Here is a 25,003-nt window from a genome sequence, read left to right as displayed (position 1 = left end):
CTTCTGGCCTGCAGACATACACACAGACATAATATTGTATACATAATAAATAAATAAATATTAAAAAAAAAAAAAGAAATACAGAGCTGGAGAGAACACGGCAGTTAAGAGCACTTGCTGCTCTTACAGAGGATAAATGCTCACTAAGATCCGTAACCCCAGTGTCAGGACATCCAGCACCCTCTTCTGGCCTCCAAGAACACCAGTCTTGCAGGCCGTGCACATACATACATGCAGGCAGAACGCTCATACACATAAGATAAGAATAAGTAAACCATTAAAAATTAAAAAGAATTTTTGGACTGGAGAGATAGCTCAGCAGTTAAGAGCACTGTTTACTCTTAGAAAGGACCCTAGTTTGAGTCCCAGCATCCTCATGGTGACTTACAACCATCTTGAACTTCAGTCCCAGGGGACCTGATGTCTCTTTTCATCTTCTCAAGCACTGCACACATGTATTGTACATACATACACTCAGGTACACGCACATAGATAGATAGATAGATAGATAGATAGATAGATAGATAGATAGATAGATGATCTTAAAGGAAACAGACTCCGATAAGATGTGAGATGCTGACACCCGAGGTCTCGGGGAGAGGCTGTCCAGAACAATCATGGCCGTGGTCATGAATGTCATGAGGAGGTGATGGGCAACAGAAGGAATGAAGACTCTCAGGTTCTTCATGCGGCGCTGTGTGATCTGTGGGCCTTCCCTCACAGGTGCTGGCTGCGGGCTTTAAGTGCTCTGAGGAGGAGGAAGACAAAGAGGAAGAGGAAGAAGGGAAGGAGCTGCTCCTAGGGGCTCTGGATGGCCCCAACCAGGTGTCATTCCAAGTGTCCTGGCCCCAGCTGCTCTATACCTACCAGCTCCTACACTCCCTGGAGCTTGTCCTCTCTCGGGCTGTTCGGGACCTGCTGCTGTTGACCATGCCCCAGCACCCAGGCCCGGCTTGGGATTCCTAACACCTAGCTTCCGGCCCTATGGAGTGACTTTCGGCTCCCTTCCCACACCCGTTAAGACGCTAAGGCTGGAGGCTGGCCAACAAACAGTATAGGAGAGCCTCTAGCCCATTTGCCTTAGACCAGGCAGGGCTTCACTAGTCCCCAGCCCTGACCCAATAACTTAAATGTCCAACAGTCCTCACCAGATATTTATTTCTTGGATATTTATTTATTTTTAGAAAATGATGGTTTATTTATTGTCTCATTCTTGAGTTAGGCCACCGTGCCGGGTGCCTAATAAAGCCTTCTGGCCCACTTTGAGCCTCCATGTCTTCACAGGAGTATCTGACACCCAAAGAGCAGGACAGCTTGGGGAGAGTCCAAAGCTTCTGCCTGCCCAGAACCTTTCTCTACTTCTATATTCTTGAAGTTTCCACAATGTATCCCAACTCTGGCCTGGAGGTTACCATAGCAACCTGCAGAGTCGTGATGCTGAGCTATCATTTTGGAAACTCAAAAGCAGCTGGTCTGCTGCTCATAACCTTTGAACTCCAGGCCCTTGAAGTTCTTTCCTTCGGGCTGACTTCCACCAAAGAGGTGTGTTACCTTACACAGCTCTCTGTGGGGCTCTAGCATGATGGGTAGTTGGGTGGGGGTGATCATACAGGGAAGACTTAGGGAAGGAGGCCTCCCTAGTCCTGTCTTCCTTGTAGTCTCCTGAGTAGCCAAGACAGATGGGAAATGTGACCAGGGAGGGACCCATGATAGATGCCAGTGGGACCGGTGCTCCACCAGCTTACACTGTGGGATCAGACTCCTTAGATTCAAGGTCTTCATAAACATCTGGTTTAGCTGAGGCCCACAGAGGTACAAAGATATGTTTCAGTAGCTGAGGGAGTCGAGGGTAACCAGAGTCCAGCAGAGCGTCCTGACCCTCCCTTAGGAGGCTTGTCTCACAAGGGCTCTAGGCCCTGTCACTGTGGCTTTGGCCTGCTCAGTCGGGCTTGCAGCTCCTGCATCATGCCAGGATGGGCGAAGCCGAACCTGTAGAAGGAACAGACCCATGGGAACTGGATCCCAGGTGCCCACAGCCTCCTCACCATCCCAAGTATAGTGCCCCGTGCCTACCCAGGTCCCAGCATTTTTCTCCTGGCTGGCACCGGAGTGTCTACAGGCCTTGTGGCACTTAGTTCTGAAGTTTCCTCTGGCTGAAGAGGCGACGGCTCAGGGAACAGCTCCTCCTGGGGTTGGGGACTGGGAGGGTCATACTGCGGCTCAGGAGCGGAAATTCTGCGCAGCGAGGGCCTTGAGCGCCGCCGTGAGGAACTTCGAGAGAGAAGCACACGACTCCGTGGGACAGAGACGTCCAGGAGGGTTCCAGGGAGCAGGGCCTGCAGGGTAGGGGACACAGAGGACTGTGGAGAGCTGACTTCCAACTTCTGCTTGTCCCTCTCAGGGTCCTGCTGGAGCCCTCACCTCATTCCAGCTGCTGTGAGCATCCCCTGGGGCACTTGCTGTGGCCCCACCCGATTCAGAGAAGCCAGGCACAGTTAGTGTGGGGATTTGGTGTATCTGATGCCTCTCTTGGTCTGAGGGTTCTGGATCATTCTCCTGGATCTCTGTCCTCTGTGCTTCTCTCTCGGCATCCTCCACATCATGCAGCTTTTGTGTCTCTCTCTCAGAGTTGTGGGCCTCCCACTCTCTCGATAGCCCTCCTCCAGATTCTTCTTCTAAGGACATCTGATCTCCTAGGCGCCCCTCAGTCTCCACGATGGTTATAGACCCCTCAGCTTTCTCTGTCTGGGAGCCTAAAGTCACTCCCTCTATTCCTGTCATTCCTTCTGCCATTACAGATGTCCCCATATCTGCCTGCTCTCTCTCTCCAGTCCCACCAATTTCTTGGATATCATAACTAGGTGCCTTCTCCTCTACTGAGCTCTCCGAGGCAACTTCCTGCCCACTTTGCGTCTCTGTAGCCTCTTCCAGCTCCATGCCTCCCCCGGTCTCCCCTCTGCCCTTGGAATGCTGGGCTCTCCCAAATTCCCTCTCTTGACTCACCCCAGCTTCCCATTCCGGCCCTTCCTCAGCTCCCACAGTCCTGATACCCATGCTAATCTCAGCCTCTGAAGAACTGGTCTGCATATCTTCACTGTCCTGCAGGCTCAGGGCCACCTCCTCCAGGCTCCTCTTCCTACACATTCTGTTTGTCTCCCAAGGCACTGCAGCCTCCCCCTCACTAGTCTTGCTTTCCATGGGCTTGAATTCTTCCACTGACTGGCCTGTCGCTACCTCTGCTCCTTGGCTTCCCTCTAGCTCCTGGTCCACTGCTATGGAGGTCAACTGTGCCTCTGCTCCCCACCCTGGGATCTCTGGCTGTTGGGACTCTAGGCCTCTTTCAACCTCCACCTCCACTGCCTGTCCTGTTGCAATCTCTTCCTCTTCTTCTTCAGCATCTACTTTTACATCCTCGGTGTTTCTATTGTCCACATCCCTTCCCTGGTTTTCCTGAGCTTCTAGCTCAGGATCTGCAAATCCTACAGGCCTGAGGCAGCTCTCCAAGCTCAGCACCCCCTCTGGGCTCAGGTCTGGAGCTCTCTTGGTCTCTTCCTGACCCTGCTGTCCTTCCTCAAAGTGTTCAGTCAAGGTCTGGGAACCTCTCAGCAGCTCAGGGTCCTGTCCTTCGGTGGCCTTTGCTCTCAATACCTCTAGTCTCATCTGAGTGGCCTCACTCTCCTCTGCCATAAACAACTCCTCAGGCCTGGCTTCTGGAGAGTCTTCCAAGTCAGGCTCACATTTAGCCTCCTTGTCCAGGGCTAGCACAGCCTCTGTGGTCCCATAGCCCCTTTCCTCCTCGGCGAACTCTTCTACCTGCATCTCCTCTTCCAGACTCACCCTCCTATCAGCACTGGCTAAGTCTTGCCTTTCCTCGCCCTCAAAGCTGCCCTGCATCTCCTGGTCTCCCACAGTCTCCTTCCCTACTATCTGGCCTTCAGTCATCTCTTCAGTCCGCTCAGTCTCCAGCGTCTGGGGCTGATGTCTAGCTTCAGCCTCTCTCTTCTCATCCATCTCACCTTGCTGCTCTCCCTGGCAAGCCTCTTCTAGGACCCAGACTCTCCCAGTAGCTTCTGGAATGCTGTCTTCTGAGTCTAGCCCATAGTCTGCTTCCCTAATGCCTAAGTCATCAGTGTCCTTCCTGCCTGAGACTGTCCAGGCCTTTCTATCCAGCATGACCTCAGATTCTGCCCCTGGGTGTTGTGCTCCCTGTGCCCCTGCACTTTGGCCATCCCTCACCAGGACTATCCTCTCTTCTTCCTCGTCACCCCCTTTGGCCTCAAACCCCTTAGTTTCTGTGACTACCTCCTTGGCCATCCAGTCTGTCTCTTTGCTATCCTCTGTTACATTCTGCCTGTCAGGACCAGCAGACCCCTCAGGCTCCCTATGCCAGGCTGGTTGTGACAACTCCACACCCCTGGCCATTCCGGGCTCTGCTGCTCTGACCACCTCCTCCTCTTCTTCCTTCTGTTCACAGGTTCTCAGCGGCTCCCCACTGTTCACTTCCTGCTCACCGTGCTCCCAGATCTCCTGGGCTCTCTTACTGTTCCTGTCTCTCTGAGTCCCAGGCCCTGCCTCAGGCTTCAGCAGAGCATTTGGCTCCTGGCCCCTGGCACCCTCAGCTGCCTTCCTGGACCCAGTGTCCTGCTTTTCTGCTCGGGGCCTTGGGGAGCTGTCTGCTCTCCACCCCCATGCCTGTTCACCAGCTAAACTTCCTTCTTGGCATCTGATGATCTCTCTAGGTGCTGCTACCCTCTGACTCTGGTCACTTCTAAATCCCTCCAGCGCCTCCTGGGCTTCCTCCTGAATAAACTTCCCCGGCTTCCCTGCAGCCACTTCCCCCAGTTCCTCAGCTGCCTGCCTCTCCCTCTCCACCGTGGGAACTGTATCTCCTATGAGGTAGGTCACAAAAGCGCTGAAGGAATCCTGGAAGAGAAGAGAGCAGAGTGAAGACATTCAGGGGAAATCTAGCCCTTTCCCCAGAGGCACTACACCAAAGAAAGTCCAGGTAAGAAATCTGGGATTGGAAACCTGCGTAAGGACCAAGACAGGGCCTAGTCTGGAGTACATGCATGCGCTCGTGGGAGCGGGAGATTGAAACCCAGGAAGTCTGGCTGACTGTAGGAAAGGACCCCACACCTGAGGAAAGGCTCTAAGGGAGGGGAAAGGTGAGACTACAGGGAGTGGCTGGAAGCCTCCGGTATCTCTCTGCCCCTCTCACCAGTGCTCCCCTCAAGGCCTGATGTAGCCCAGGGAGGTGAAGCCGGAGAAAATCCATCCTGTCCGTCTCTGTCTGTCCAGAAAGCTCACAATGACCATCCGTCCCCACCCACGAGTGCAAGCCAGTCCTCCCCAGCACCCAAGACACTTCCTCTTCCCCTGCCTGTCCCTGACGTCTCTCCCCCCCCCCCAGGCCCCCGGCACCTCCCCCAAGCTCATGGATGACTTCACGACAGGCAGGGAGACGGCTGTACAGTGTCCAGGTGTCTCAGGCTCAGGGACACATCTGGAGCTACAGGGCAGAGGATCAGGCCAGAAAGGAAAGGTGGGAACCGGAGGCGGCAGATTTGGGCATGGGGGAGGGGGCATGTGGCAAGCGCAGCCTGAGTGACTCAGGTCTTCTATTCACACCTCAGCCAGTTCCGTCTCCTCCAAGCCACAGCCTTCAGTGAGAGGAAGCTCGGGTTTGTGGTTCCTGATTTGTCTGAGGAGAAGCAGTAGGACGAAGAATGAGGCCAGTGGAAGTTCTGGCTTCCCACTTCCATGCCACTGACACTTCTGAGGGGATGAAGGGCCTGGATTGGTGTTTCCAGTACCCGTGTCCTCACCTGTGGCTATTGTACTGTGGTTATGTGTCATGCAGCTTTCTGTGAATTCATTAAGAACAGAGGCTGCGGTATCTCTAGGGCCCTGCATGGGGAGCAGGATCCTTGTCTCATTGGTTGAGTGAGCTAGGAAGAACACAACAGGAGGGCATATTTTAAACAGCGATCTTAATGACTGGTGGTTGAAAAAGAACCAGTAGAAATGGGCACAAGCTGCTAGAAGCCATTCCCACAGAGGAATGGGCTTGATGAAGAGTGGTCAAGATGCTGCCCTACCACCGAGAGGAAGGTAAGGGAAGGACTCCTTATTTGGGGCTACGTGAGGTGACATATTCCAACTGCCCTCCCAGCCCTAATTTCCAAATTTCCTAATTTCCAAAGAGGACAACTGACTGACATCACAGAACAGGAAAAATGCTTGCTCAGTGAACTCAGCCCCTCTGCTCTCTTTCTTTCTTTCTTTCTTTCTTTCTTTCTTTCTTTCTTTCTTTCTTCTTTTTTAAACGGGTCTCTAATGTCACCTATAGGTCTAATGCAGGATTAACATTGGGGAAAGGGGACCTCGGTTTTCTCATCTGTAAAACCAGGGGTTGGACTACTTTCGTGATATTTGTTGGTTCTAGGATAATATGGAAAAGGGCTTTTCTTAACGCCTTGAATGTTGCCATAGGCAATTCATGAAAACCTGTTTGGTGGCTGCTATCTTTTAACTTTCTAGATAATCTACTCTGACCTACCTCCCAGTTGCTTACTTTTTAGGTCTTTACAACAGTCTCTAAGGACAACAGAAAGAAGGACTTGAGGCTGGTCGCCTTTGCTCCGAAGCAGAACTAGTCCTTGGAGAGTTGGGTGGGTCTTGGTACCGGAGTAGGAAAGTAGCCATATTTGTTTCAGGCAAGTGAGGGCAGCAGGAAAGAAGCTGAAGCCTCCTGCGCCATGACTAGTACTGGCAGATTTGGTCGGCGACTAGAGTGCCACTTTTCACGACTCTACTTGTGGCTCCCACCACCGTTGCAGTTCAAATCAGTGCTTCTCTTGAACTCTCCTTTTCTCACTCGCCGAAGTTTGGGAAGGCCAAAGGCGAAAAACAGGACCCGGAAGTAGGGGGAACCTTCTAAGCACGTGATGGAAGAGGCGCTGGCTCTGACACGTGACCCTCCAACCTGCTACTCTACCTTGCAGAGAGCTCAGCTCCTCTTAAAGGTACAGGTCCGGGGGCGGCGGCTTTGCTTTAGAGGGGCTGGGGGCGGGGTCCGAAGGGTGGGGCGTGGTTGGACCTGAGATGGAGTTCCGGGGATCTGGGGGATCTGTTTACGGACGGTCCTGTGTAGCAGACAGCCGGACCCGGGGCTGACCGCCTGGTGTTGATCCTTCGCACCCACCTGTCCCAGACTTTTATCTGTTCTCTTGAAGCCAACCCCGAACACACGCTGACTCTGGGCCCTTTGGGGGACTCGAACTCGATGCTATGGAAAGGTCTGCAGGCTCGTGGAGGCGCCTTGAGGATTCCGAGAGTGAGTACTCTTGTCGGTTGTCTTGAGAGTGACCACCTCTGCCCCACGAGGCTTCTGAGGAGCTCGGAAACTGGCCTGGCCCCCGCAACAGAATACATAAAATACGCGGGGTCGCCGTGAGTGGTGGGTCACGCCTTCTCTTCCTTCCAGGGGAGGAGACGAACTCAGAGCCCCACGCCCCTCCGGTGGATGGTCAGAGGGCCCAGTGGAAGAATGCGGTGGGTTTCTGGTAAGTGGTCTGAGTGTTGTGCAAAGGTCAGGTGCGACCGGAAGAAAAGGGGTGAGAATCAAGCCGCAAAAAGCAACTGAATCTACTAATACTGAGTCACAACTTGTTTACCCATGGCTACCTGTGAGCTTTCCAAATCCCATTAAATTACCGCCGTCACCTATTGATCAGAGCTTCTACCATCTGTAATGTTCTTAAAAGCTTTTCTCTCACCAACTCAGTTGCAACTTTGTTACTTTTATTTATTTATTTATTTTTTTATGGAAAGGTCTTTGTATCCTAAAGTGGGCTTTAAACTCTATGGGCCGTGGAGGCTTGCCTTGAATTTCTAATCCTCCTGCCATTGCCTTCCAGGTGCTGGGACCACAGGCCTGTAGCACCATGCCCAGCTCCCCATTGTCTTTATTTGCAGCGCAGGGCCTTCCTGGTGCTCACAGGGTGCTGTCCAAGGGAGCTCTGCCCACAGTCCCTTTGCTTTTGCTTAGCCCTGAGCACAGCTCTGGAAGGCGAAAATAAGAACTATTACTTTACAGATCAAAAGGAGCCCTGGTATTATTTTTGATTCCTCCAGTTCTCTTTAAGGTCAGGTGAGACCTGGCCCCCCATTTTACATAAGAGTATACTAAGGCCCCAGAAGTAGGAAGCAACTGACCGGGGTTTCAAGCCCTGGGTATTTCTGTTGTACCACAGTATATACGTAGATGAGAAATGCCCCCAGAACTGAATCTTAGTGCCAGCATAGAAGAAAGAGTGGTCAGGGTAGCTTCCCAGGAGAGGCCTTGACTCTTGGCCATGAGCTTTTCCAATATCAAAGCCTCTTATTTCTAACCCTGACACTGTTATTGAGGTTGGTGTTTGAAGGGTACAGGTAAGGGAGAGATCTTTAAGGGCTATAGGTCGATAGAAAGCCAGGAAGTGAAGCTCTCTCCTCGTTCTAGGATCCTGGGTCTTTGCAACAATTTCTCATACGTTGTGATGCTGAGCGCTGCTCATGACATCCTTAAGCAAGAGCAGGCGTCTGGGAACCAGAGCCACGTAAGTGAGCCCCTCTTCACCACCATGGAACTACTGAGGGCTCATCCAGGGCCAGAGGTCCCCCGAAAAACTCACGAAGTAGCCACAGGTGGACCAAAGGAGTTAAAGTCCCTAGTCTCCCATACATAGTGCCGGCGAGATGCTGGAAAGAGCAACAGGTACCAGATTGGTGAACTCAACTAACTGGCTGCATGAGACTTTGTTCTGTAGCATGTTTTGTCATCTGGGTCCTGTTGACATTTGGGACTGGGTGACTATTGTACAACCAAAAGTGACAGCCAAGAATGTCTCCAGATGTTACAAACGTTGCTAGCAGGTAAAATCACCCCAGGTGTAGAACTTCTTGTCCCCATGATCTAGAAAACATTTGCCCTAAGAACAGCTTCTACTTTGCAGGTTCAATAGGGAATTTGGTCCAAGGTGAGATTTTTCCAGAAACCCAGATTGCTATATGAATGCTCTTAAATATATTATATCCATCTTGGGGGGGTGGGTCATCGTTGTCCTCTGGGCCAATAGTTTGAGTTGCTTATCAACACTCTCCTTCACGGTGCACGTTGAAAAACTAAGGCCCCAGGAAGTCCATGCCTACCCAAAGCTACCTGTCAAGTTAGGGCAGAGCTGGGACTGGGCCTTGTTTAACCTCTTACCTCCTTATAGGAAAGACTTTCTTCTCTCTCATAGGTGGAGCCAGGCCCAACACCCCTACCTCACAACAGCTCGTCTCGATTTGATTGCAACTCCATCTCCACAGCTGTGAGTACCCACACAAGGCCCCATGATCTGTGCCTCTGCACCCTCGTCCCCTCTGCACCCAGTTGGGACTGTCAGTATTCCAATGATCAAGACTGCCAGTTACTGGGGGCCCTTTCTGTGAGTGGTAAATAGCTCAGGTAACCAACCCTCAAGGTGGCTTCTTGCACGAGGCACTGCACGCTTCCCCTTTTGGGATGAGGAAACTGAAGCTCAGAGCGTTTAAATAAATGCCTTTACTGGAGAAGCGCAACGCTGGGAAAGCTGAAACTAAGCACTGGTCTAACTCTAGAGCCTGACCTTGCAGAGGTCTCCTCGGCTGCTCTACTGCTGGTTTGGGAAGGTTACCTCTGGGAGGGTCTCGGCTCTTACTGTGTTCTCCCTTCTCAGGCAGTGCTCCTGGCAGACATCCTTCCCACCCTCATCATCAAACTCCTGGCTCCTCTTGGCCTTCATTTGCTGCCCTACAGGTCTGGGTCAGGGTGGCAGGAGGAAGGCAGAGACGGGATGTAGCAGGAGGCTGGCAAGTCTCGAATGGAGGCGGCCTTCTGAGTTCCTCTCCATTTCTTCTCAGTCCCCGGGTCCTCGTCAGCGGAGTTTGTTCTGCTGGAAGCTTTATCCTGGTTGCCTTTTCTCACTCAGTGGGGTTAAGCCTGTGTGGTGAGTATGCTGCTATGTGGGGTGGATGGGCCTGGAGAAGCCTCCACAGTCCGCTGCTGAGGTAGTCTCCCCAGCTTCCCAGAGTAAAAGGATATGTCTGTAACCCCAAGAGACTGCTAGTGGTGTTGGTCTGGGACACACACACTTGAGAGACAGGAGGATTGTGATTGCATCTGGGCCACATAATGAGTTCAAGGCTACCCTAAGCTGCGCAGCAAAATGCTATCTCAAAAAAAAAAAAAAAAAAAAAAAAAAAAAATTTAATAGAAGTGAACCATCTCTGACTTCTACTTCCCTGTGCCTTATTTGTCTTAAAAAAACAAGGAGAGTGCCGGGCCAGGCTGATCTACACAGCAAGTTCCCGACCAGCCTGGACTACATACTGAAATCTTGTCTAAAAAACAAACCTCCTAGAGCTCCCCAATCAGAGTGTGCTCTAGGAACAATTTGGAGGTGTTAGAGGAAGAGATGGGTGGACCAGTACAGACTGGGCTGAGCAGGGCTGAATAAATGGGAGGATGAGGATGGGGTACAGTCTCAGAGAAGACACGTGGGAGAGGGTGTGGATCTTTCAGAGGAGACCCTACCCTGTCCAGTCTGTTCAGTGACGTCTGCTTTTAGCTCACTGAGCGGATGGAGAGGTGAGGCTATAATCAAGCACCGCAGGGTTCCTTTCCGTTAAAGGCCACCATATGCTTTTCATCCTCCCAGGAGTGGTTTTGGCCAGTATCTCCTCAGGTCTAGGAGAGGTCACCTTCCTCTCACTCACCGCCTTCTACCCCAGGTAAGCAGGCTGGTCAGGAAGGAAGAGGAGAGGTATGCCCCCTGCTGGCTTCCATCTTCCTAAGTGCTCCTGTGTTCTCAGCGCTGTGATCTCCTGGTGGTCCTCGGGAACTGGGGGTGCAGGGCTCCTTGGATCGCTGTCGTACCTAGGACTCACGCAGGCTGGCCTTTCCCCGCAGCACACCCTGCTCTCTATGTTGGGGATTCCCATTCTGCTGCTGGCCAGGTGAGTGTCCTTGGGCCCAAAGGACAAAACTGTGGGGGGAGGAGAAACTTGATCCCGGTCCAGTCTTGAGATCTGCTCAGCTTTCTGAGGGCATGTGGATTCTGGGCTCTCGACAGCCCTCAATTTAAGTACCAGAGTGGGCATGTGTTAGCTGGGTGACTCTGGACAACTTCATTCCCGACCCCCAGTTGTCTCTGTAACGTCACAGTGGTTGTCCTTTCGTGTCAGTGGTGACGTGAAGCATCAGCACAGTGGGGCTCTGAGACTGGACTAGGGCTGAGCGCGCTCAGTGTTTATTCTGTGTGGATCTTTATGTAGGGAAAACATTAAACCAGGAGTGTTGGCGCACGCCTTTAAACCCAGCACTCAGGAGGCAAAGGGAGGGGGATCTCTGTGAGTTTGAGGCCAGCCTGGACTGCATAATGAGTCCCAGGACAGCCAGAATTATATAGTGAGACCCTGTCTCCTCCCCCTCACACCCCCCCCCCCAGCGAAAAAAAGAAAGAAAACATTACCTAGCCAGTTAAAGCTATAACTAGTAACTTCATCTATAGCTTAGGACTGTTGTGGGGTATTCACCAGAGAAGACTGCTCAAACATGGTCTTAAGTCAGCTGACAACTACTCTGGGTGTGCAGGATCCCAGTACAGCACCGAGCCTTTCTCAGGGTGAACTTTTAAGCACAAAAAAACATGGTCTGGGTTGACATACTTCAGTTCACAAGAACAGTTACCCAGAAACAGAAGTACAGAAGCTAAAACTTGAGGGTAGTACATTTAGAGACTTCCCCAGAACTAGGGACTTTGATGGATTAGGTCATTGTTTTAGTTTTGGCAGGTGGTGCTGTCTGCATGCTGAGCTTTATAGCCTGAGTGGAGTCAGTCATGCTAAGGTCTGGGAGCCTGTTACAAGGACAAGGCAAAAAAGAAGTCAGGAGGTGTGTGGTGTGAAAGTCTCTAATCCCGGCACTTGGGCGGCTGGAGCAGAGGGATCACATGTTGGAGACCCTGGCTCAAAAACTAAATATAGATAATTGGATCTGATGGCAAATGCCTTTAGTCCCAGCACTCAGGCAGCAGAGGCAGGCCGATCTCTGTGAGCTTGAGGCCAGCCTGGTAAACATATCGAGCCCCAGGCCATCCAGGACCAGGTAGTGAGACTCTGTCTCAGAAAAACTACACGAAGACATAAAAGCCCATGGTCATACAGGCTCTGGTTAAACTCGGTGATTCACACACACACACACACACACACACACACACACACACACGAAAGGCATGAACTTGAGAAAGGAATCTGTAAGGTGCTGGAAGAAGACAGGGAGGGTGGGGTGAGAGGAACCAGAGTGCAGTAGAGACATGTATTAAAACGTCAAGGAACACATTTAGTAAGAATTGCGGTAAATATTTAAGAAGTGGTGCTAGAGCAGCTGTTGGCTAATGAGAACAAGGAAATGGAATTGAGTTGCTGGTGTTGGGCTCCAAAAGGATGCATTTGGCGGGGTGGTGGTGGTGCACGCCTTTAATCCCAGCACTTGGGAGGCAGAGGCAGGCGGATCTCTGTGAGTTCGAGACCAGCCTGGTCTACAAGAGCTAGTTCAGGACAGGCTCCAAAGCTACAGAGAAACCCTGTCTCGAAAAATCAAGAAAAAAAAAAAAAAACACAAAACAAAAGGATGCATTTGAGGCTCTCACAGCACAGGATTGGATACCTGAGAGTCTGAGCTCCCCATCTTTAGATATATACAGACGTATAGGGGTCCCCAAAAAGGTGTGGCCTGCAGGACCCCTGGGGCTCTTGTCAGAACAAGAGCTCGGTGACTATTGCTTTTCTGTTCCATCCCAGCTACTTCTTGTTGCTCACATCTCCTGAAGCCCAGGACCCTGGAGGGGTAGACGAGGCAGAGACTGCTGCCCGGCAGCCACTCATAGGCACTGAGACCCCAGAGTCAAATCCAGGTAGGAGACAAAGGCCCTCTCAGGGTCACTTTCTCCCTGGGGTTTTGATCTCAACAGTGGACACAGTTGAGAAGGACAGGCTGGATAAACAGCTTTGGGTCAAAGCAGTCGTGTGTACTTACTGACCACATGCCAGGCATTCCAGTTGCTGAGACCACGGTATTCAAGATGAAATGAGGACAAACAGCGATCAGGCCCAGAGTGGTGGCACATACCTTTAATCCCGACCCCTGGAGGCCTCTATGACTTAAAGGCCACCCTTGTCTACATAGGAGTTCCAGACCAGCCAGGGCTACACAATAGGACTCTGTCTCAACATTTTAAAAAAGGAAAGAAAGGAAGGAAGGAAGGAAGGAAGGAAGGAAGGAAGGAAGGAAGGAAGGAAGGAAGGAAGGAAGGAAACTACACACCTGCAAAAGAAAAAAATAAACAAAACCAGAAAATGATAGTTAAGAAGACCAAGGGGAGCGGGCAGTGGTGGTGCATGCCTTTAATCCCAGCGCTGGGAAGGCAGAAGCAGGCAGATCTCTGTGAGTTTGAGGCCATCCTGGTCTACATGGTCTACAGAACAAGTTCCGGACTCCAAAGCTACAGAGAAACCGTGTCTCGGAAAAACAAAAACAAAACAAACAAACAAAAAATACCAGGGGAGGATTAAGAGCTCTGCTTTACAGAAGGTTCTAAGAGGGTTGTTTTTTGTTTGTTTCTGGTTTGTTTTGTTTTCAAAGATTTATATATTATATATAGTGTTCTGCCTGCAAGTATGCCTACACGCCAGAAGAGGGCACAAGATCTCATTATAGATAGTTGCACTCAGAACCTCTGAAAGAGCAGTCAGTGTTCTTAACCTCTGAGCCATCTCTCCAGCCCTGTGTTTGTGTTTTTTTTAATTTTTGTTTTTTTTTTTTTCTTTTAACAGAGTCTCTCACAGGGCAGTGGTGGCACGTACCTTTAATCTCAGCACTTGGGAGGCAGGTGGATCTCTGAGTTTGAGGCCAGCTCTGGTCTACAGAGCAAGTTCCAGGACAGCCAGGACTACACAGAGAAACCCTGTCCAAAAAAAAAAAAAAAAAAGCAAAAACAGTCTCTTTATATGGCCCTTGCTGGCCTGGAACTCACTCTATAGAACAGAATGGCCTCAAATTTACAAGATCCACCAGCCTCTGTTTCCCAAATGCTAGGACTAAAGGTGTGTGCCATCATACACACCTGGCTAAGATTTATTTTTATCTTTATTTATGTGTAAGTGGTTTTGGTGAATTTACACTATGGAAGTGTTGAGTGCCCACAGAGACCAGAAGAGGATGTCAGATCCCTTGAAGCTGCAGTTGCAGGCAGTTGTGAACCACCTGATGTGGGACTGGGATTCTAATTCTGGTCCTCATGATGGAGCAGCAAGTGCTCTTTGTTTGTTTCAAGACAAGGTTTCTCTGTGTGGCCCTGGATGTCCTGGCACTTGCTCTGTAGACCAGAACTGGCCTCAAATTTAAAGATCCGCCTGTCTCTTCCTCCTGAGTGCTGGGATCAAAGGCATGTGCCACCATCACCCTGCAAGAGACTCTGTTTTTAAAAGAAAAAAGTATAAAAATAAAAATAACCATCTTAGAACTGTCCGACAGCAAGTGCTCGTAACCTCCTAGCAATCCCTCCATCTCTGAGAAACCTTTTCTTTATTTAATGTTTTGTTTATTTTTATTTTATGTGCACTGATGTTTTGCCTGTGTTATGTCTATTTGAGGGTGTTGGATCCCTTGGAACTAGAGTTACAGACAGTTGTGAGCTGTCATGTGGGTGCTGGGAATTGAACCTGGGTCCTCTGAAAGAGCAGCCAAAACTCTTAACCACTTAGCCATCTCTCCAGCCCCCAAGAGAGCTTTTAAAAACAACAACAAACTATTTATTTACTGGGAGTGGGAGGGTGAGCTGGGGAAAGGGCATGTGCTCAAATGTGGAGGTCAGAGGTTCTGGGAATTGAACTCTACCCAGTCAAGCCTGACAGCACATACGTGTGAGCCATCTCATCAGCCCCAGAAGGCTCTTTAAAGGACAGTTTTGGGCTGAAACTTGTCTGTCTAGGAGTCAACCTTGTGAATGTGTAGGTGAAGATGTTCCGGGCTCAGGAAACATCTCTGACTGAGGCCTTGTAGTAGAAAAAGTCTGACTGTCTTAGAGACAGAAAGCAGAACCAGAGTCTGGGATGGGGTCAGCAGAGGAAAGCTGTACACTGATCTACAGTCTTGCTGCTTTAAAAAAAAAAGTTTAGTGTGTGTATGTGTGTGTGTGTATACATGTGTACAAGTTATGAAATCTATCATTTTAACCACTACTAAGTATGCATCCCAGCGCCATTTAATACGAAGGCACTGCTGTGATGGCTGGTTGCTCGCCGCATGATGGTGCCCAGCTAGGCATTCTGTGTTCAACTTCTTCCCCTTTCTCCCTGCTCTCTAGGTTCCAGCTGGGACCTCTCGTTCCAGGAGCGGTGGACAGTGTTCAAGGTTTGGACGGTGGCTGTGGGTGCGCTGTGAGGAGCCTCTGTCTCTGCTTCCCGCTTACTTCTCCCACTCTTCCAGGGCCTCTTGCGATATATCACCCCCTTGGTGCTGGTTTACTTTGCCGAGTATTTCATCAACCAGGGTCTTGTGAGTGAGGGCGACTGGGAAGGGGGTGCGGGAGGAGAAATAGGGCTGAGGCTCCACCGATCCCCACTTGTCTGGTCTCTGCTGCAGTTTGAGCTCCTGTATTTCCGGAACACATCCCTGAGTCATGCTGAGCAGTACCGATGGTGAGAGAAGTTGGCAGGTGGGCGGTGGGCTAGGAGGATCCCTCTGTGTTGAGGACCTGGAGTTAACCCCATAGGACCAGAGGAGCGTCCTCATCCTCCCTGCCCTCACCTCAGGTACCAGATGCTCTACCAGGCTGGCGTGTTTGTCTCCCGCTCTTCTCTGAACTGTTGCCGAATCCGGTTCACCTGGGTCCTAGCCCTGCTGCAGGTACTGAGCCCCTGCCCTTTCTTCCACTCTCACCTCGACTCCCAGCATCCCTCACTCAGAAGATCTTAGTGTACGCTAGCATTCCTAAGTACGGCAGTAAACGCCGGCAGGGTTCCATATAAAAGGTGTGGTGGCATCAGAAGCCGGCCATACTTGTGGGCAAATACCAGTTTCTGTACTGAATAGCTGTGTGACTCAGAGCAGGTCTTTGAACCTCTAATGAGCCTCAGTTTCCCCATTGAGAAATCAGATGTGGTGGGTCAGGATATGTAACCCAGTGACAGAGTGTTTGTCTAGCCTGTGTAAGGCTGTGGGTTCCATCTTAGTACTGCAGAGACTAAAATGTTTAATAGCTATGGGCAACAACTATTTCTCATGGTTTTGTACAACAACATTGAGGGGCAAGTGGAAGAATAAGATATTGTTTTGGTTTATTTTGGTTTCATTGTTGTTGTTTGTTTTATTTTTTAGGGTTTTTTTTTTCTTTGTTTTTGAGACAGGATCTTACTGTGTTGTTCTGGTTGGCCTGGAATCAAATATGTAGACCAGGCTGTCCTGGAGCTCCCAGATCTGCCTCACAAATACCGGCATTAAAGGCGTGTACCGTCATGCCTGGCCTCTTGTTGTCGCTTGTTTTTATGGTCCTTGTGATTGAACCTAGGGCCTTGTGCATGTTAGGTCAGTGCTCTTATTGAGGTACATCTTAAACCTTCAAACTTTCTATTTATTTATTTTTACAATTTAAAAAAATTATAATTAGATTTTTACTTATTTATTGGGGGAGAAGGCGCTTGCCAAGTTGTGTGTATGGAGGTCAGAGAACAACCTGCAGATTGGTTCTCTTCTCCCACATGTGGGTTCTAGGGATCTAACCCAGGTCATCAGCTTGGGAGCAATGGATAAAAGCTTGGGCCTTTATCCAGTGAGCCATCTCATCAGCCCAAGCATTTTATTTGGAGGCAAATTTTTTGGTTTGTTTTGTTTTCGTGTGTTTGTTTTTCAATACAGGGTTTCTCTAAGTAACAGTTCTGGCTGTAGGGACTTTACTCTGTAGATCAGATTGGCCTAGAACTCAGAGATCTGTCTGCCTCTGCCTCCAGATTGCTGGGGCTGGCATTAAAAGTATGTGCCACTTGGCTGATTTATTTTTTAATAAAATTATATTTATGTATTTTTATTGTATGTATAATATATGGTATGTGTATCTGCCCACAGGGGTATGCACACACTTGCCTGAATGTGGAAGCCAGGGAATACCTTTTTTGTCTCTCCTTCTGGGTTTTGGGAGCTCAAATTTAGGTTGTCAGACCTGCACAGCAAATGTCTTTACTTGCTGAGCCATCTTCCCACGTTCCCTACTCCTCACCCCAGCCTTAGTGGGTTTTTGGTTTTTTTTGTTTTGAGTTTGTAGGTTTTGCTTATTTTGAGTTTGTATTTGTATGGGTATTTTTTATTTATCTGCCTGCTTGTGTGTCTATGCACCACATGCTTGCAATGTCCACGAAAGCCAGAAGAGGGCATGAGATCCTGGGAAACTAGAGTTACAGATGGTTGTGTGCTGCCGTGTAGGTGCTGGGAACTGAACCCACATCCAGAGTGTTCTTAACCACCCAGCTGTCTCACCAAGCTCCAATTTTTTTTTTTTTTTAAGACACGGTTTCTCTGTCAATTTGGAACCTGTCCTGGAATTAGCTCTGTAGGCCAGGCTGGCCTCAAACTCACAGGGTTTCACCTGCTTCTGCCTCCTAAGTGCTGGGTTTAAAGATGTGCGCCACCACCACCTGACCCCATGTTTTTAAGGCAGGGTCTCACTGTATTGTCCAGACTGATCTTGAACTTGATGATCCTCCTACTTCTGTTTCCAGAGTGCTAGGGTTTCAGGTATAGGCCCGCATGCCTGGCTTTTACCACATTTTAATTGGTCGAAATGTGTTTCATGATTATTTGTCAACACTTTATGCAAAGAGACATATTTTCAAATCAGACAGAGACATACTGCTTGCACCTGGGAGCAAACGCATGCTTCTCTCATGGTAGGTTAGGTTACTTAGAATAACATCAATGGCATTTTTGGTCAGATGAGTGTTTTTATCCATGAATAATTGCTGGAAACAAATTCAGCTGCCCTAACAAACAGAGATCTGTGGTTCTTAGTAAATATGGCTCTCTGTAGCAGTCTCCCAAGAGGAGTCTCATGCACCAGCATTCATCTAGAGATCTCCAACCCTAAAGTGACTTAAACCTCTGACTATGGGTTGAGCATCCCTAATGTAAACATCTGAAACCCAAAATGCAGAATGTACTAATGCGTGCGACACCACAAAGCTTCATTTCATGGGGAAATGCCGACAAATACTGTAGTAGCTACCTTCAGGTCACGTGTGTGAGTATACATGAAAAATGAGTTTCACATTTAGACTTGGCTCTATCCCCAAAATCTATCATTATGTATATGCTAATACTCCAAAGAGCTAAAAACATCTAAAAAATCCTTCTGTTTCCAAATGTTAAGGGGTTCGTTCCCTGCATTACAGGAAAATACTTTTGCCCTTAACATTGAGGAGCTCAATCCATGGGGTTAAAGAGATGGCTCAGCAGGTAAAGGCACTTACTCACCACCAAGCCTAACCACCCAGGTTTGATCCTTGGAATCCACATGGTGGAAGGAGAAAAGGGACTCCCAGAAGAGAGGTGCCATGTGCCACCCCTCAAAAAATATGTGTAATTAAAAATATCTTTTTTTTAAATTAAGATGATGGGCCAGAAAGATGTAAGGGTACCTGTTGCCACCAAGCCTGACTACCTGAGTGCAATCCCTAAGTCTCACACGGTGGAAGGAGAGGATCAACTACTGAAAATTCTATGATCTCTACACACATGTGCACTGGCATACACACACACACACACACACACACACACACACACTTGTACACTCAAAATCAAAAAAGTGTGCCAGGAGGTGGTGGTGCATGCCTTTACCCCAGCACTGGGGAAGCAGAGACAGGCAGATCTTGGTGAGTTCAAGGCCAGCCTGGTCTTCAAACTAAGTCCCATGACAGCCAGAGCTACACCACGAAACCCTGTCTCAAAACAGCAACAACAAAAAAAAGTGAAAGTGGGGAGTGGGGTGCATGTTTCAGTGATGCCACCAAGCCTAACAACCTGAGTTTGATATCTGATGTCCATACATGTGCATAAGTGCACATATACACCAAATAAATGTAATAATTTTTTAATGTAAGAAAACTTAATTCTATGATGAAATACAGAAGTATAGATTATATCCTGAAGCTCAATAGCCTCTGACCCTCCTATAAATCTGATCAGTGATATTAGCCCAAGGCTGGGTCAATAGTTGTCAGCATTTACACATGGAGATTCTAGAGTCGCCGGATGTATTAGCTAGCTTACAGGCTGAGGAGTTGCCTTATCCCTGATCCCTACCGTTACCCACAGCACCAGGCCTCATGCCACAGGTGCAGGTTTGCAGCTCCTCCCCTTGCATCTCTGTCACCAGAGTGCATTCTTAATGTAGATCGCTGAGCCTTTCCAGATGACGTAGTGATGGCTTCAGAATGAGGAGGCCTTCCTGGTCCCTGGTTAACACATCCCCAGTTAAGACTTTGTATGTGGATCCTGTGAGCCTCCAGGTGGTGACCTACACTCGAGGGAGGGCATACAGTGTCCTAAAATAGCAGAACCTGGAACAGAGGAGGGATTGGCACCATCAAGTGGGGGATCAAGGAGGCTTCTTGAAATGAGAACATGAAAACTATGGTTTCTCAAACACCAGGACTCTTAACAATTTTTTGACTTTTTAAGACCAGATCTCTCACCAGGCGGTGGTGGTGCATGTGTTTAATCCCAGCACTCAGGAGGCAGAGGCAGGCAGATCTCTATGAGTTCGAGACCAGCCTGGTCTACAAGAACTATTTCAAGGACAGGCTCCAAAGCTACAGAGAAACCCCATCCCAAAAAAAAAAAAAAAAAAAAAAAAAACAGAAAAGAGAGAGACCAGGTCTCTTTATGTATCCTTGAGTGGCCTGGAATATGCACTATTTAGATCAGGCTGGCCTCAAACTCAGAGAGATTTGCCTGCCTCTGGAGTGTTGGGATTAAAGGTGTGCTCTACCACACTACCGACCCTTTTTTTTAATTTATTATATAAACGTTGGCCTGCACGTGCATGCGTGTGTGAGAGTGTGTGTGTGAACTATCTGTGTGCCTGGCACTTGTGGAGGCCAGGAAGGGTGTCAGATCCTCTGGAAGTGAGATTACAGATATTCCTGAGTCCCCTCTCAGGTCCTCTGCAACAGCAGCAAGCTCTAGTAACCACTGAGCTGTCTTTCCAGTCTCCATTTTCATAGTCTTGACATTTGCAGCCTGATAGTTTGTTGTGTTGTCGTCTTGTACATTGTAGGTGCTTAGCGGTGTCCCTGACTAGAGGCAGTGAGACAGACAGAGAGGTCTCCATCCTGTAATGAGGGGAGAATGGGAGATGTTCAGGGGAGCCCTGGGGAGCTGAAGATAACACTGGTAGAGCACTTGCCTGTGAAGCACAAGGTCCTGACTTCCATCTGCTGGCGGGGGTCAGGCAGTGGGGAGGAGAGCAGTGTGGGGGAGTCTAGGTGTGATGGTTCATGCCAGAAAGAAAAAACAAAAAAGCCAAGGAGGAAATGAGATGACCACTGACCACAGTGGAAATGACCATGATCCAAGTTCCAAGTTGAGAGATCACCAGTGAGGGACAGTTGAGGAGCACTCCAGGCTAGGGGTTATGGGAACAAAGGAAGGGAGGAACCTACAAGGTGTGTGGGGATGAGGATGGGGCAAGGGAAGGCCCACCAAGATCTTAGGGTCCTGCAGACCCGGCTGGGAACTGGGATCCCACCCAGGCCTGTTAGTACCTTCTTTTCCTTCCCCAGCTTTGAGACTTGTGACCTCCGTGCTGTGCTGTGCTGTGGCTCGGTCTCAAGCCTCCCCTTGCCTCTGTCCACAGTGCCTCAACCTGGCCTTCCTACTGGCTGATGTTTGTTTGAGCTTCCTGCCCAGCATCTACCTCATCTTCATCATTATTCTGTATGAAGGGCTCCTGGGTGGGGCCGCCTACGTGAACACCTTCCACAACATTGCTCTAGAGGTCTGTGCTGGCTGGGTAAGGGCTTTGGGTGGCCTCCAGATTCTTGTGGGTGGAAGCCTAACGCCTTGTTCTTTGCTCTCCTAGACCAGTGACAAGCATCGAGAGTTTGCCATGGAGGCTGCCTGTATCTCTGACACCTTGGGAATCTCCATGTCAGGGGTCCTGGCCTTGCCTCTGCATGACTTCCTCTGCCATCTCCCTTGACATGGGTTGTTCAGGACTCACTGACCCGCAGACAGATGAGACACACTTGTGAGCTCTGCTCTAGCCCTTCCCAGCAGGCTGGGGAGTGGGAAGAGCTACAGTCCTGCCCTGCTTCAGCAAGGAGCCCCCATTGTTTCCCGCCCCTGAGCTGGTCTCTGGGAGTTTCCCTCAGCCTTATGCCCTTCTAATAAATGCTTATTTTATCAGTTCACCTTGTGTGCCGTGTAACAAGCTTTCTGTCGGACTATCTTTGTTATCACCCCGTCCCCAAATAATGACATAGAGACTTATTATTAATTATGAAAACTTGGCCTTAGCTTAGGCTTGTTCCCAACTAGCTCTTATAGCTCAGTTGACCTGCTTCTACTAATCTACCTTCTATCATGTGGCTTGGCCCCTCTGTACTGCATGTCCAGTTTGTTGTGTGTTTTCCTGGTGTCTCTGCCTTTCTTCTTCCCAGCATTCTCTCTTTCCCCTGAAATCCTGCCTATTCTCACCTACTTATTGGCCATTCAGCTCTTTATTCAGCCAATCACAATGACACATCTTCACACAGTGTCCACAAATAGTCACAACATCTCCCTCCTTTTGTCTAAGTGAAAGGGAAGGTTTTAACTCTCACATATTAAAATCATATAAAATAAGAACAGTTATCTGGTAAGAACTACATTCACATGTCCAGTCCATTTGTATTTGGCATATTTAAAGAAATTACTCCACTATCTAGCCTATCTTGGTGAGTCCAAAGTTTTATTCCTAAACCATTTTCTATCATAACTTGTATTGTTGGTAAACTGAAAAATATCTTTTTAAACTTAAAAACATTTTCTTAGACAAACCACTTAAGCTTTTATGTCTCTCAGCCCTACGCACTTTACATCTCTTTTGTGAGTTTCTTTTTAGAATTTGGTAACAAGGAAAACTGGTGTTGTCAGCTGTCTCCAGCCTGTAGGCAATGACTAGGAGCTGTGTCTCTCTGTGCACTCCAAGCACTGGTCTGCCTGAGAGACTGCAAGACTAGGAATCCACATCCAGCTCTTTGTCCAGAACCTTTCTTAGCTTCCTCAGGCCCTATGTTGGGCTGTTCAAGTCTCCTTTATATGTAGTTGGATTGGGGGGGGGAGGCCTGCCAGCTCATTAATAATGACACAGAGACTTACTAATTATAAAAGCACAGCCTTAGCTTAGGCTTGTCCCTCTAGCTCTTACAACTTAAATTAACCCTTTCAGATGAATCTACACTCTGTCACACGGTATTACCTCTCTTCCATCTTACACCTCCTGTTTCCTCTCTCTGTCTCTGGCATTTTCCCCATGTGTAGATTCCTGTTCTCCTTCCTCTCTCTGCCCAGAAGTCCCACCTATACCTCCTGCCTAGGTGTCGGCCATGTGGCATTTTATTACATCCATCACAGCGATACATTTTCACACAGCACACAAAATCCCACGGCATCAGAGGCCTGAGACTTCCCCTTTGCCTGCCTGGCTGTGTGCATTGGTCTGTGGGTTTGTATCCGAGTGCTAGTCTGTGTGTATGCATATGCCTGTTGCAGCTTCCAGGACTAAATCACTTTTCCGTTGCTGGGAAGAAAACATGCATGGCCAAGGCCACTTGCAGAAGAAAGTTTACTTAGAGCTTACTGTTTCAGAGGCTGAGTCCATGACCACCAGGCAGGGAGTGTGGCAGCAGGCAGGCATGAACGGCACTGGAGCAGGAGCTCAGAGATTATGGAACAAAGAGGCAGATGGAGAGAGACAGGGACAGAAACTGGGAAAAGTATGGGCTTTGCAAACTCAAAGCCTGTATCCAGAGGTATACCTCCTCTAACAAGGCCATACCTGGTGCCCAAGGAGGCCAGAGAATGACTTTACATCTCCTAGAACTAGAGTTATGAATGATTGGGAACCACCATGTGGGTGACAGAAACTGAAGCTGGGTCCTTTGCAAGAGCAACAAGTTCTATTAACCATTCAGCCATTTCTCTGGCCACTTAGTTTTGTTTTTGAGACGGACCGTGTAGCCCAAGCTGGCTTCAAACCTGAGTTCTTTCATGCCCAGCCAGGATTTCTTCTGAAGGTGATAAATGTGATCTCAGATTGTGGACACACAGATATTTGTGTGCACACACTCACAGGCATCTGTGTGCACACACTCACAGGCATCTGTGTGGACACACAGGCATCTGTGTGGACACACTCACAGGCATCTTTCATTATACTAAAGACCATTTGTATAGCCTGTGAAGTGTGTCTCAATAGAGTTATTAAAAATGTTTTGATTGGGACTGGGTGAGGTGAGTTTCATGCCAGTTAGGGATACATAGTGAGACCCTATCTCCCAAAACAAGGCAAAAACAGTTTACCAAAAAAAAAAAAAAAAAAAAAAAAGTTTAGTTGGGACTGAGGAGATGACTCAGCAGTTAAGAGCTCCTGCTGCTTCTGAAGGGGAGTCAGGTATGGTTCCAGCACCCACACGGTGGCTCAGAGTCAACTGTAACCCCAGTTCCAGAGGATCCAGCACCCTCTTACGACTTCTGCAGGAACCAGGCATGGACGTAGTGTGTAGACATACAATACAGGAAGATAAAATATCCATAGAAATAAGTTTTAAAATTAAAAATGAAGGGCTAGAAAGGTGGCTCAGTTGTTTGGAGCACTTACTGGTCTTTCAAAGGGCCCTGATTTGATTCCCAGCATCCCCAGAGCAGCTCACAGCTGTCTACAACTACAGAGTCAAGGGATCTGATGCCTTCTGGCCAAATGGGCATCAGGCACACATGTGGTGCACAGACATGCATGCAGGAAATACACCCATACAGATACAAAATAAACCTTGAGCCCGGATTTTGGTCTTTTTTGAGACAAGGTTTGTTTATGTAAGCTTGACTGTCCTAGAACTAGCTTTGTAGACCAGACTGTGATGAATTCACGGAGATCCACCTGCCTCTGCCTCCCAAGTGCTGGAATGTAGAGCACTGTGCCATCACCACCCAGCTAAAATATTTTTTAAATGTAAAGCAAGCAAGCAAACAAAACTAGTCATGGTGGCGCATGCCTTTAGACCCAGCATTAAAGGAGCAGAGGCAGGTGAATGTCTGTGAGTTTGAGGCCAGCGTGGTTTGCTTACTAAGTTGCAGGTCAGCCAGAGCTACACAATGAGTTCATCCCTCCCCTCTTCATATAGAGACTCTACTCCTGTACTTGCCTAACATCCATGAGGTCCTAGATCAATTCCTAATAGTGAACTAAGAAAGGGAAAGAAGACAGGATTGTAGACACTCATCAAAATGAAATATAATGCCAAGTATGTGGCTCATTCCTGTAATCCCAGCACTGGGAACCTAAAGTGGGAGGAACATGAGGCAAGACCAGCTTGGGCTATTGAGTGAGAGACTCTCTCTCTCTCTCTCTCTCTCTCTCTGTCTCTGTCTCTCTCTGTCTCTCTCTCCCTCTCTCCTCTCTCTCTCTCTCTCTCCCTCTCTCCTCTCTCTCTCTCTTTCTATCTGTCTGTCTTTTACCCTCAAGAAAGGGATCTCGCCAGGCGGTGGTGGCGCACGCCTTTAATCCCAGCACTCAGGAGGCAGAGGCAGGCGGATCTCTGTGAGTTCAAGACCAGCCTGGTCTACAAGAGCTAGTTCCAGGACAGGCTCCAAAGCCACAGAGAAACTCTGTCTCGAAAAACCAAA

The 25,003-nt window shown here is 48.9% G+C and overlaps 3 protein-coding genes across 9 annotated transcripts in view; 2 read left to right on the top strand and 1 right to left on the bottom strand.

Moving 5' to 3' along the window:
• The window catches only part of Il27 (interleukin 27), a 6,488-nt gene extending 5,507 nt beyond the window's left edge, over window positions 1-981 (top strand). Inside the window, exon 4 of the mRNA XM_050121634.1 lies at window positions 703-981. Coding sequence (XP_049977591.1) covers window positions 703-966 — 264 coding nt within the window. The 3' untranslated portion in view covers window positions 967-981. The remainder of the gene's footprint in view (window positions 1-702) is intronic.
• Window positions 982-1,136: 155 nt separating this feature from the next.
• Window positions 1,137-5,913, bottom strand: Apobr (apolipoprotein B receptor). 2 transcript variants are annotated; one of them, XM_050121580.1, is made up of 4 exons: window positions 5,629-5,913; window positions 2,422-4,923; window positions 2,074-2,336; window positions 1,137-1,989 (listed from the first exon to the last, which is right to left on the bottom strand). In XM_050121580.1, the coding sequence occupies exons 1-4, from the start codon at window positions 5,911-5,913 to the stop codon at window positions 1,920-1,922; spliced, it is 3,120 nt and encodes a 1,039-aa protein (XP_049977537.1). In that variant the 3' UTR covers window positions 1,137-1,919. The 2 variants fall into 2 exon arrangements, with proteins under 2 accessions (XP_049977537.1, XP_049977538.1); XM_050121581.1 differs by lacking the exon at window positions 5,629-5,913 and adding an exon at window positions 5,219-5,361.
• Window positions 5,426-21,528, top strand: Cln3 (CLN3 lysosomal/endosomal transmembrane protein, battenin). Of its 6 annotated transcripts, XM_050121587.1 has the most exons (17): window positions 5,964-6,111; window positions 6,717-7,025; window positions 7,236-7,336; window positions 7,487-7,565; window positions 8,504-8,600; window positions 9,285-9,356; window positions 9,744-9,823; window positions 9,928-10,013; window positions 10,725-10,797; window positions 10,879-11,022; window positions 12,868-12,980; window positions 15,432-15,478; window positions 15,554-15,622; window positions 15,710-15,765; window positions 15,880-15,973; window positions 20,973-21,113; window positions 21,198-21,528. In XM_050121587.1, the coding sequence occupies exons 3-17, from the start codon at window positions 7,291-7,293 to the stop codon at window positions 21,315-21,317; spliced, it is 1,317 nt and encodes a 438-aa protein (XP_049977544.1). In that variant the 5' UTR covers window positions 5,964-6,111; window positions 6,717-7,025; window positions 7,236-7,290; the 3' UTR covers window positions 21,318-21,528. The 6 variants fall into 6 exon arrangements, with proteins under 6 accessions (XP_049977542.1, XP_049977544.1, XP_049977539.1 ...); XM_050121585.1 differs by lacking the exon at window positions 5,964-6,111 and adding an exon at window positions 5,426-5,542 and having other exon boundaries at window positions 15,554-15,765; XM_050121582.1 differs by having other exon boundaries at window positions 15,554-15,765.
• Window positions 21,529-25,003: the final 3,475 nt, after the last annotated feature.

The sequence above is a fragment of the Alexandromys fortis genome, unplaced genomic scaffold (assembly GCF_014885135.2).
Source record: "Alexandromys fortis isolate MF-2015 unplaced genomic scaffold, M_Fortis_MF-2015_v1.1 scaffold_199, whole genome shotgun sequence".
Lineage (NCBI taxonomy): Eukaryota > Metazoa > Chordata > Mammalia > Rodentia > Cricetidae > Alexandromys > Alexandromys fortis.
This window is presented reverse-complemented; position numbering and strand designations above follow the sequence as displayed.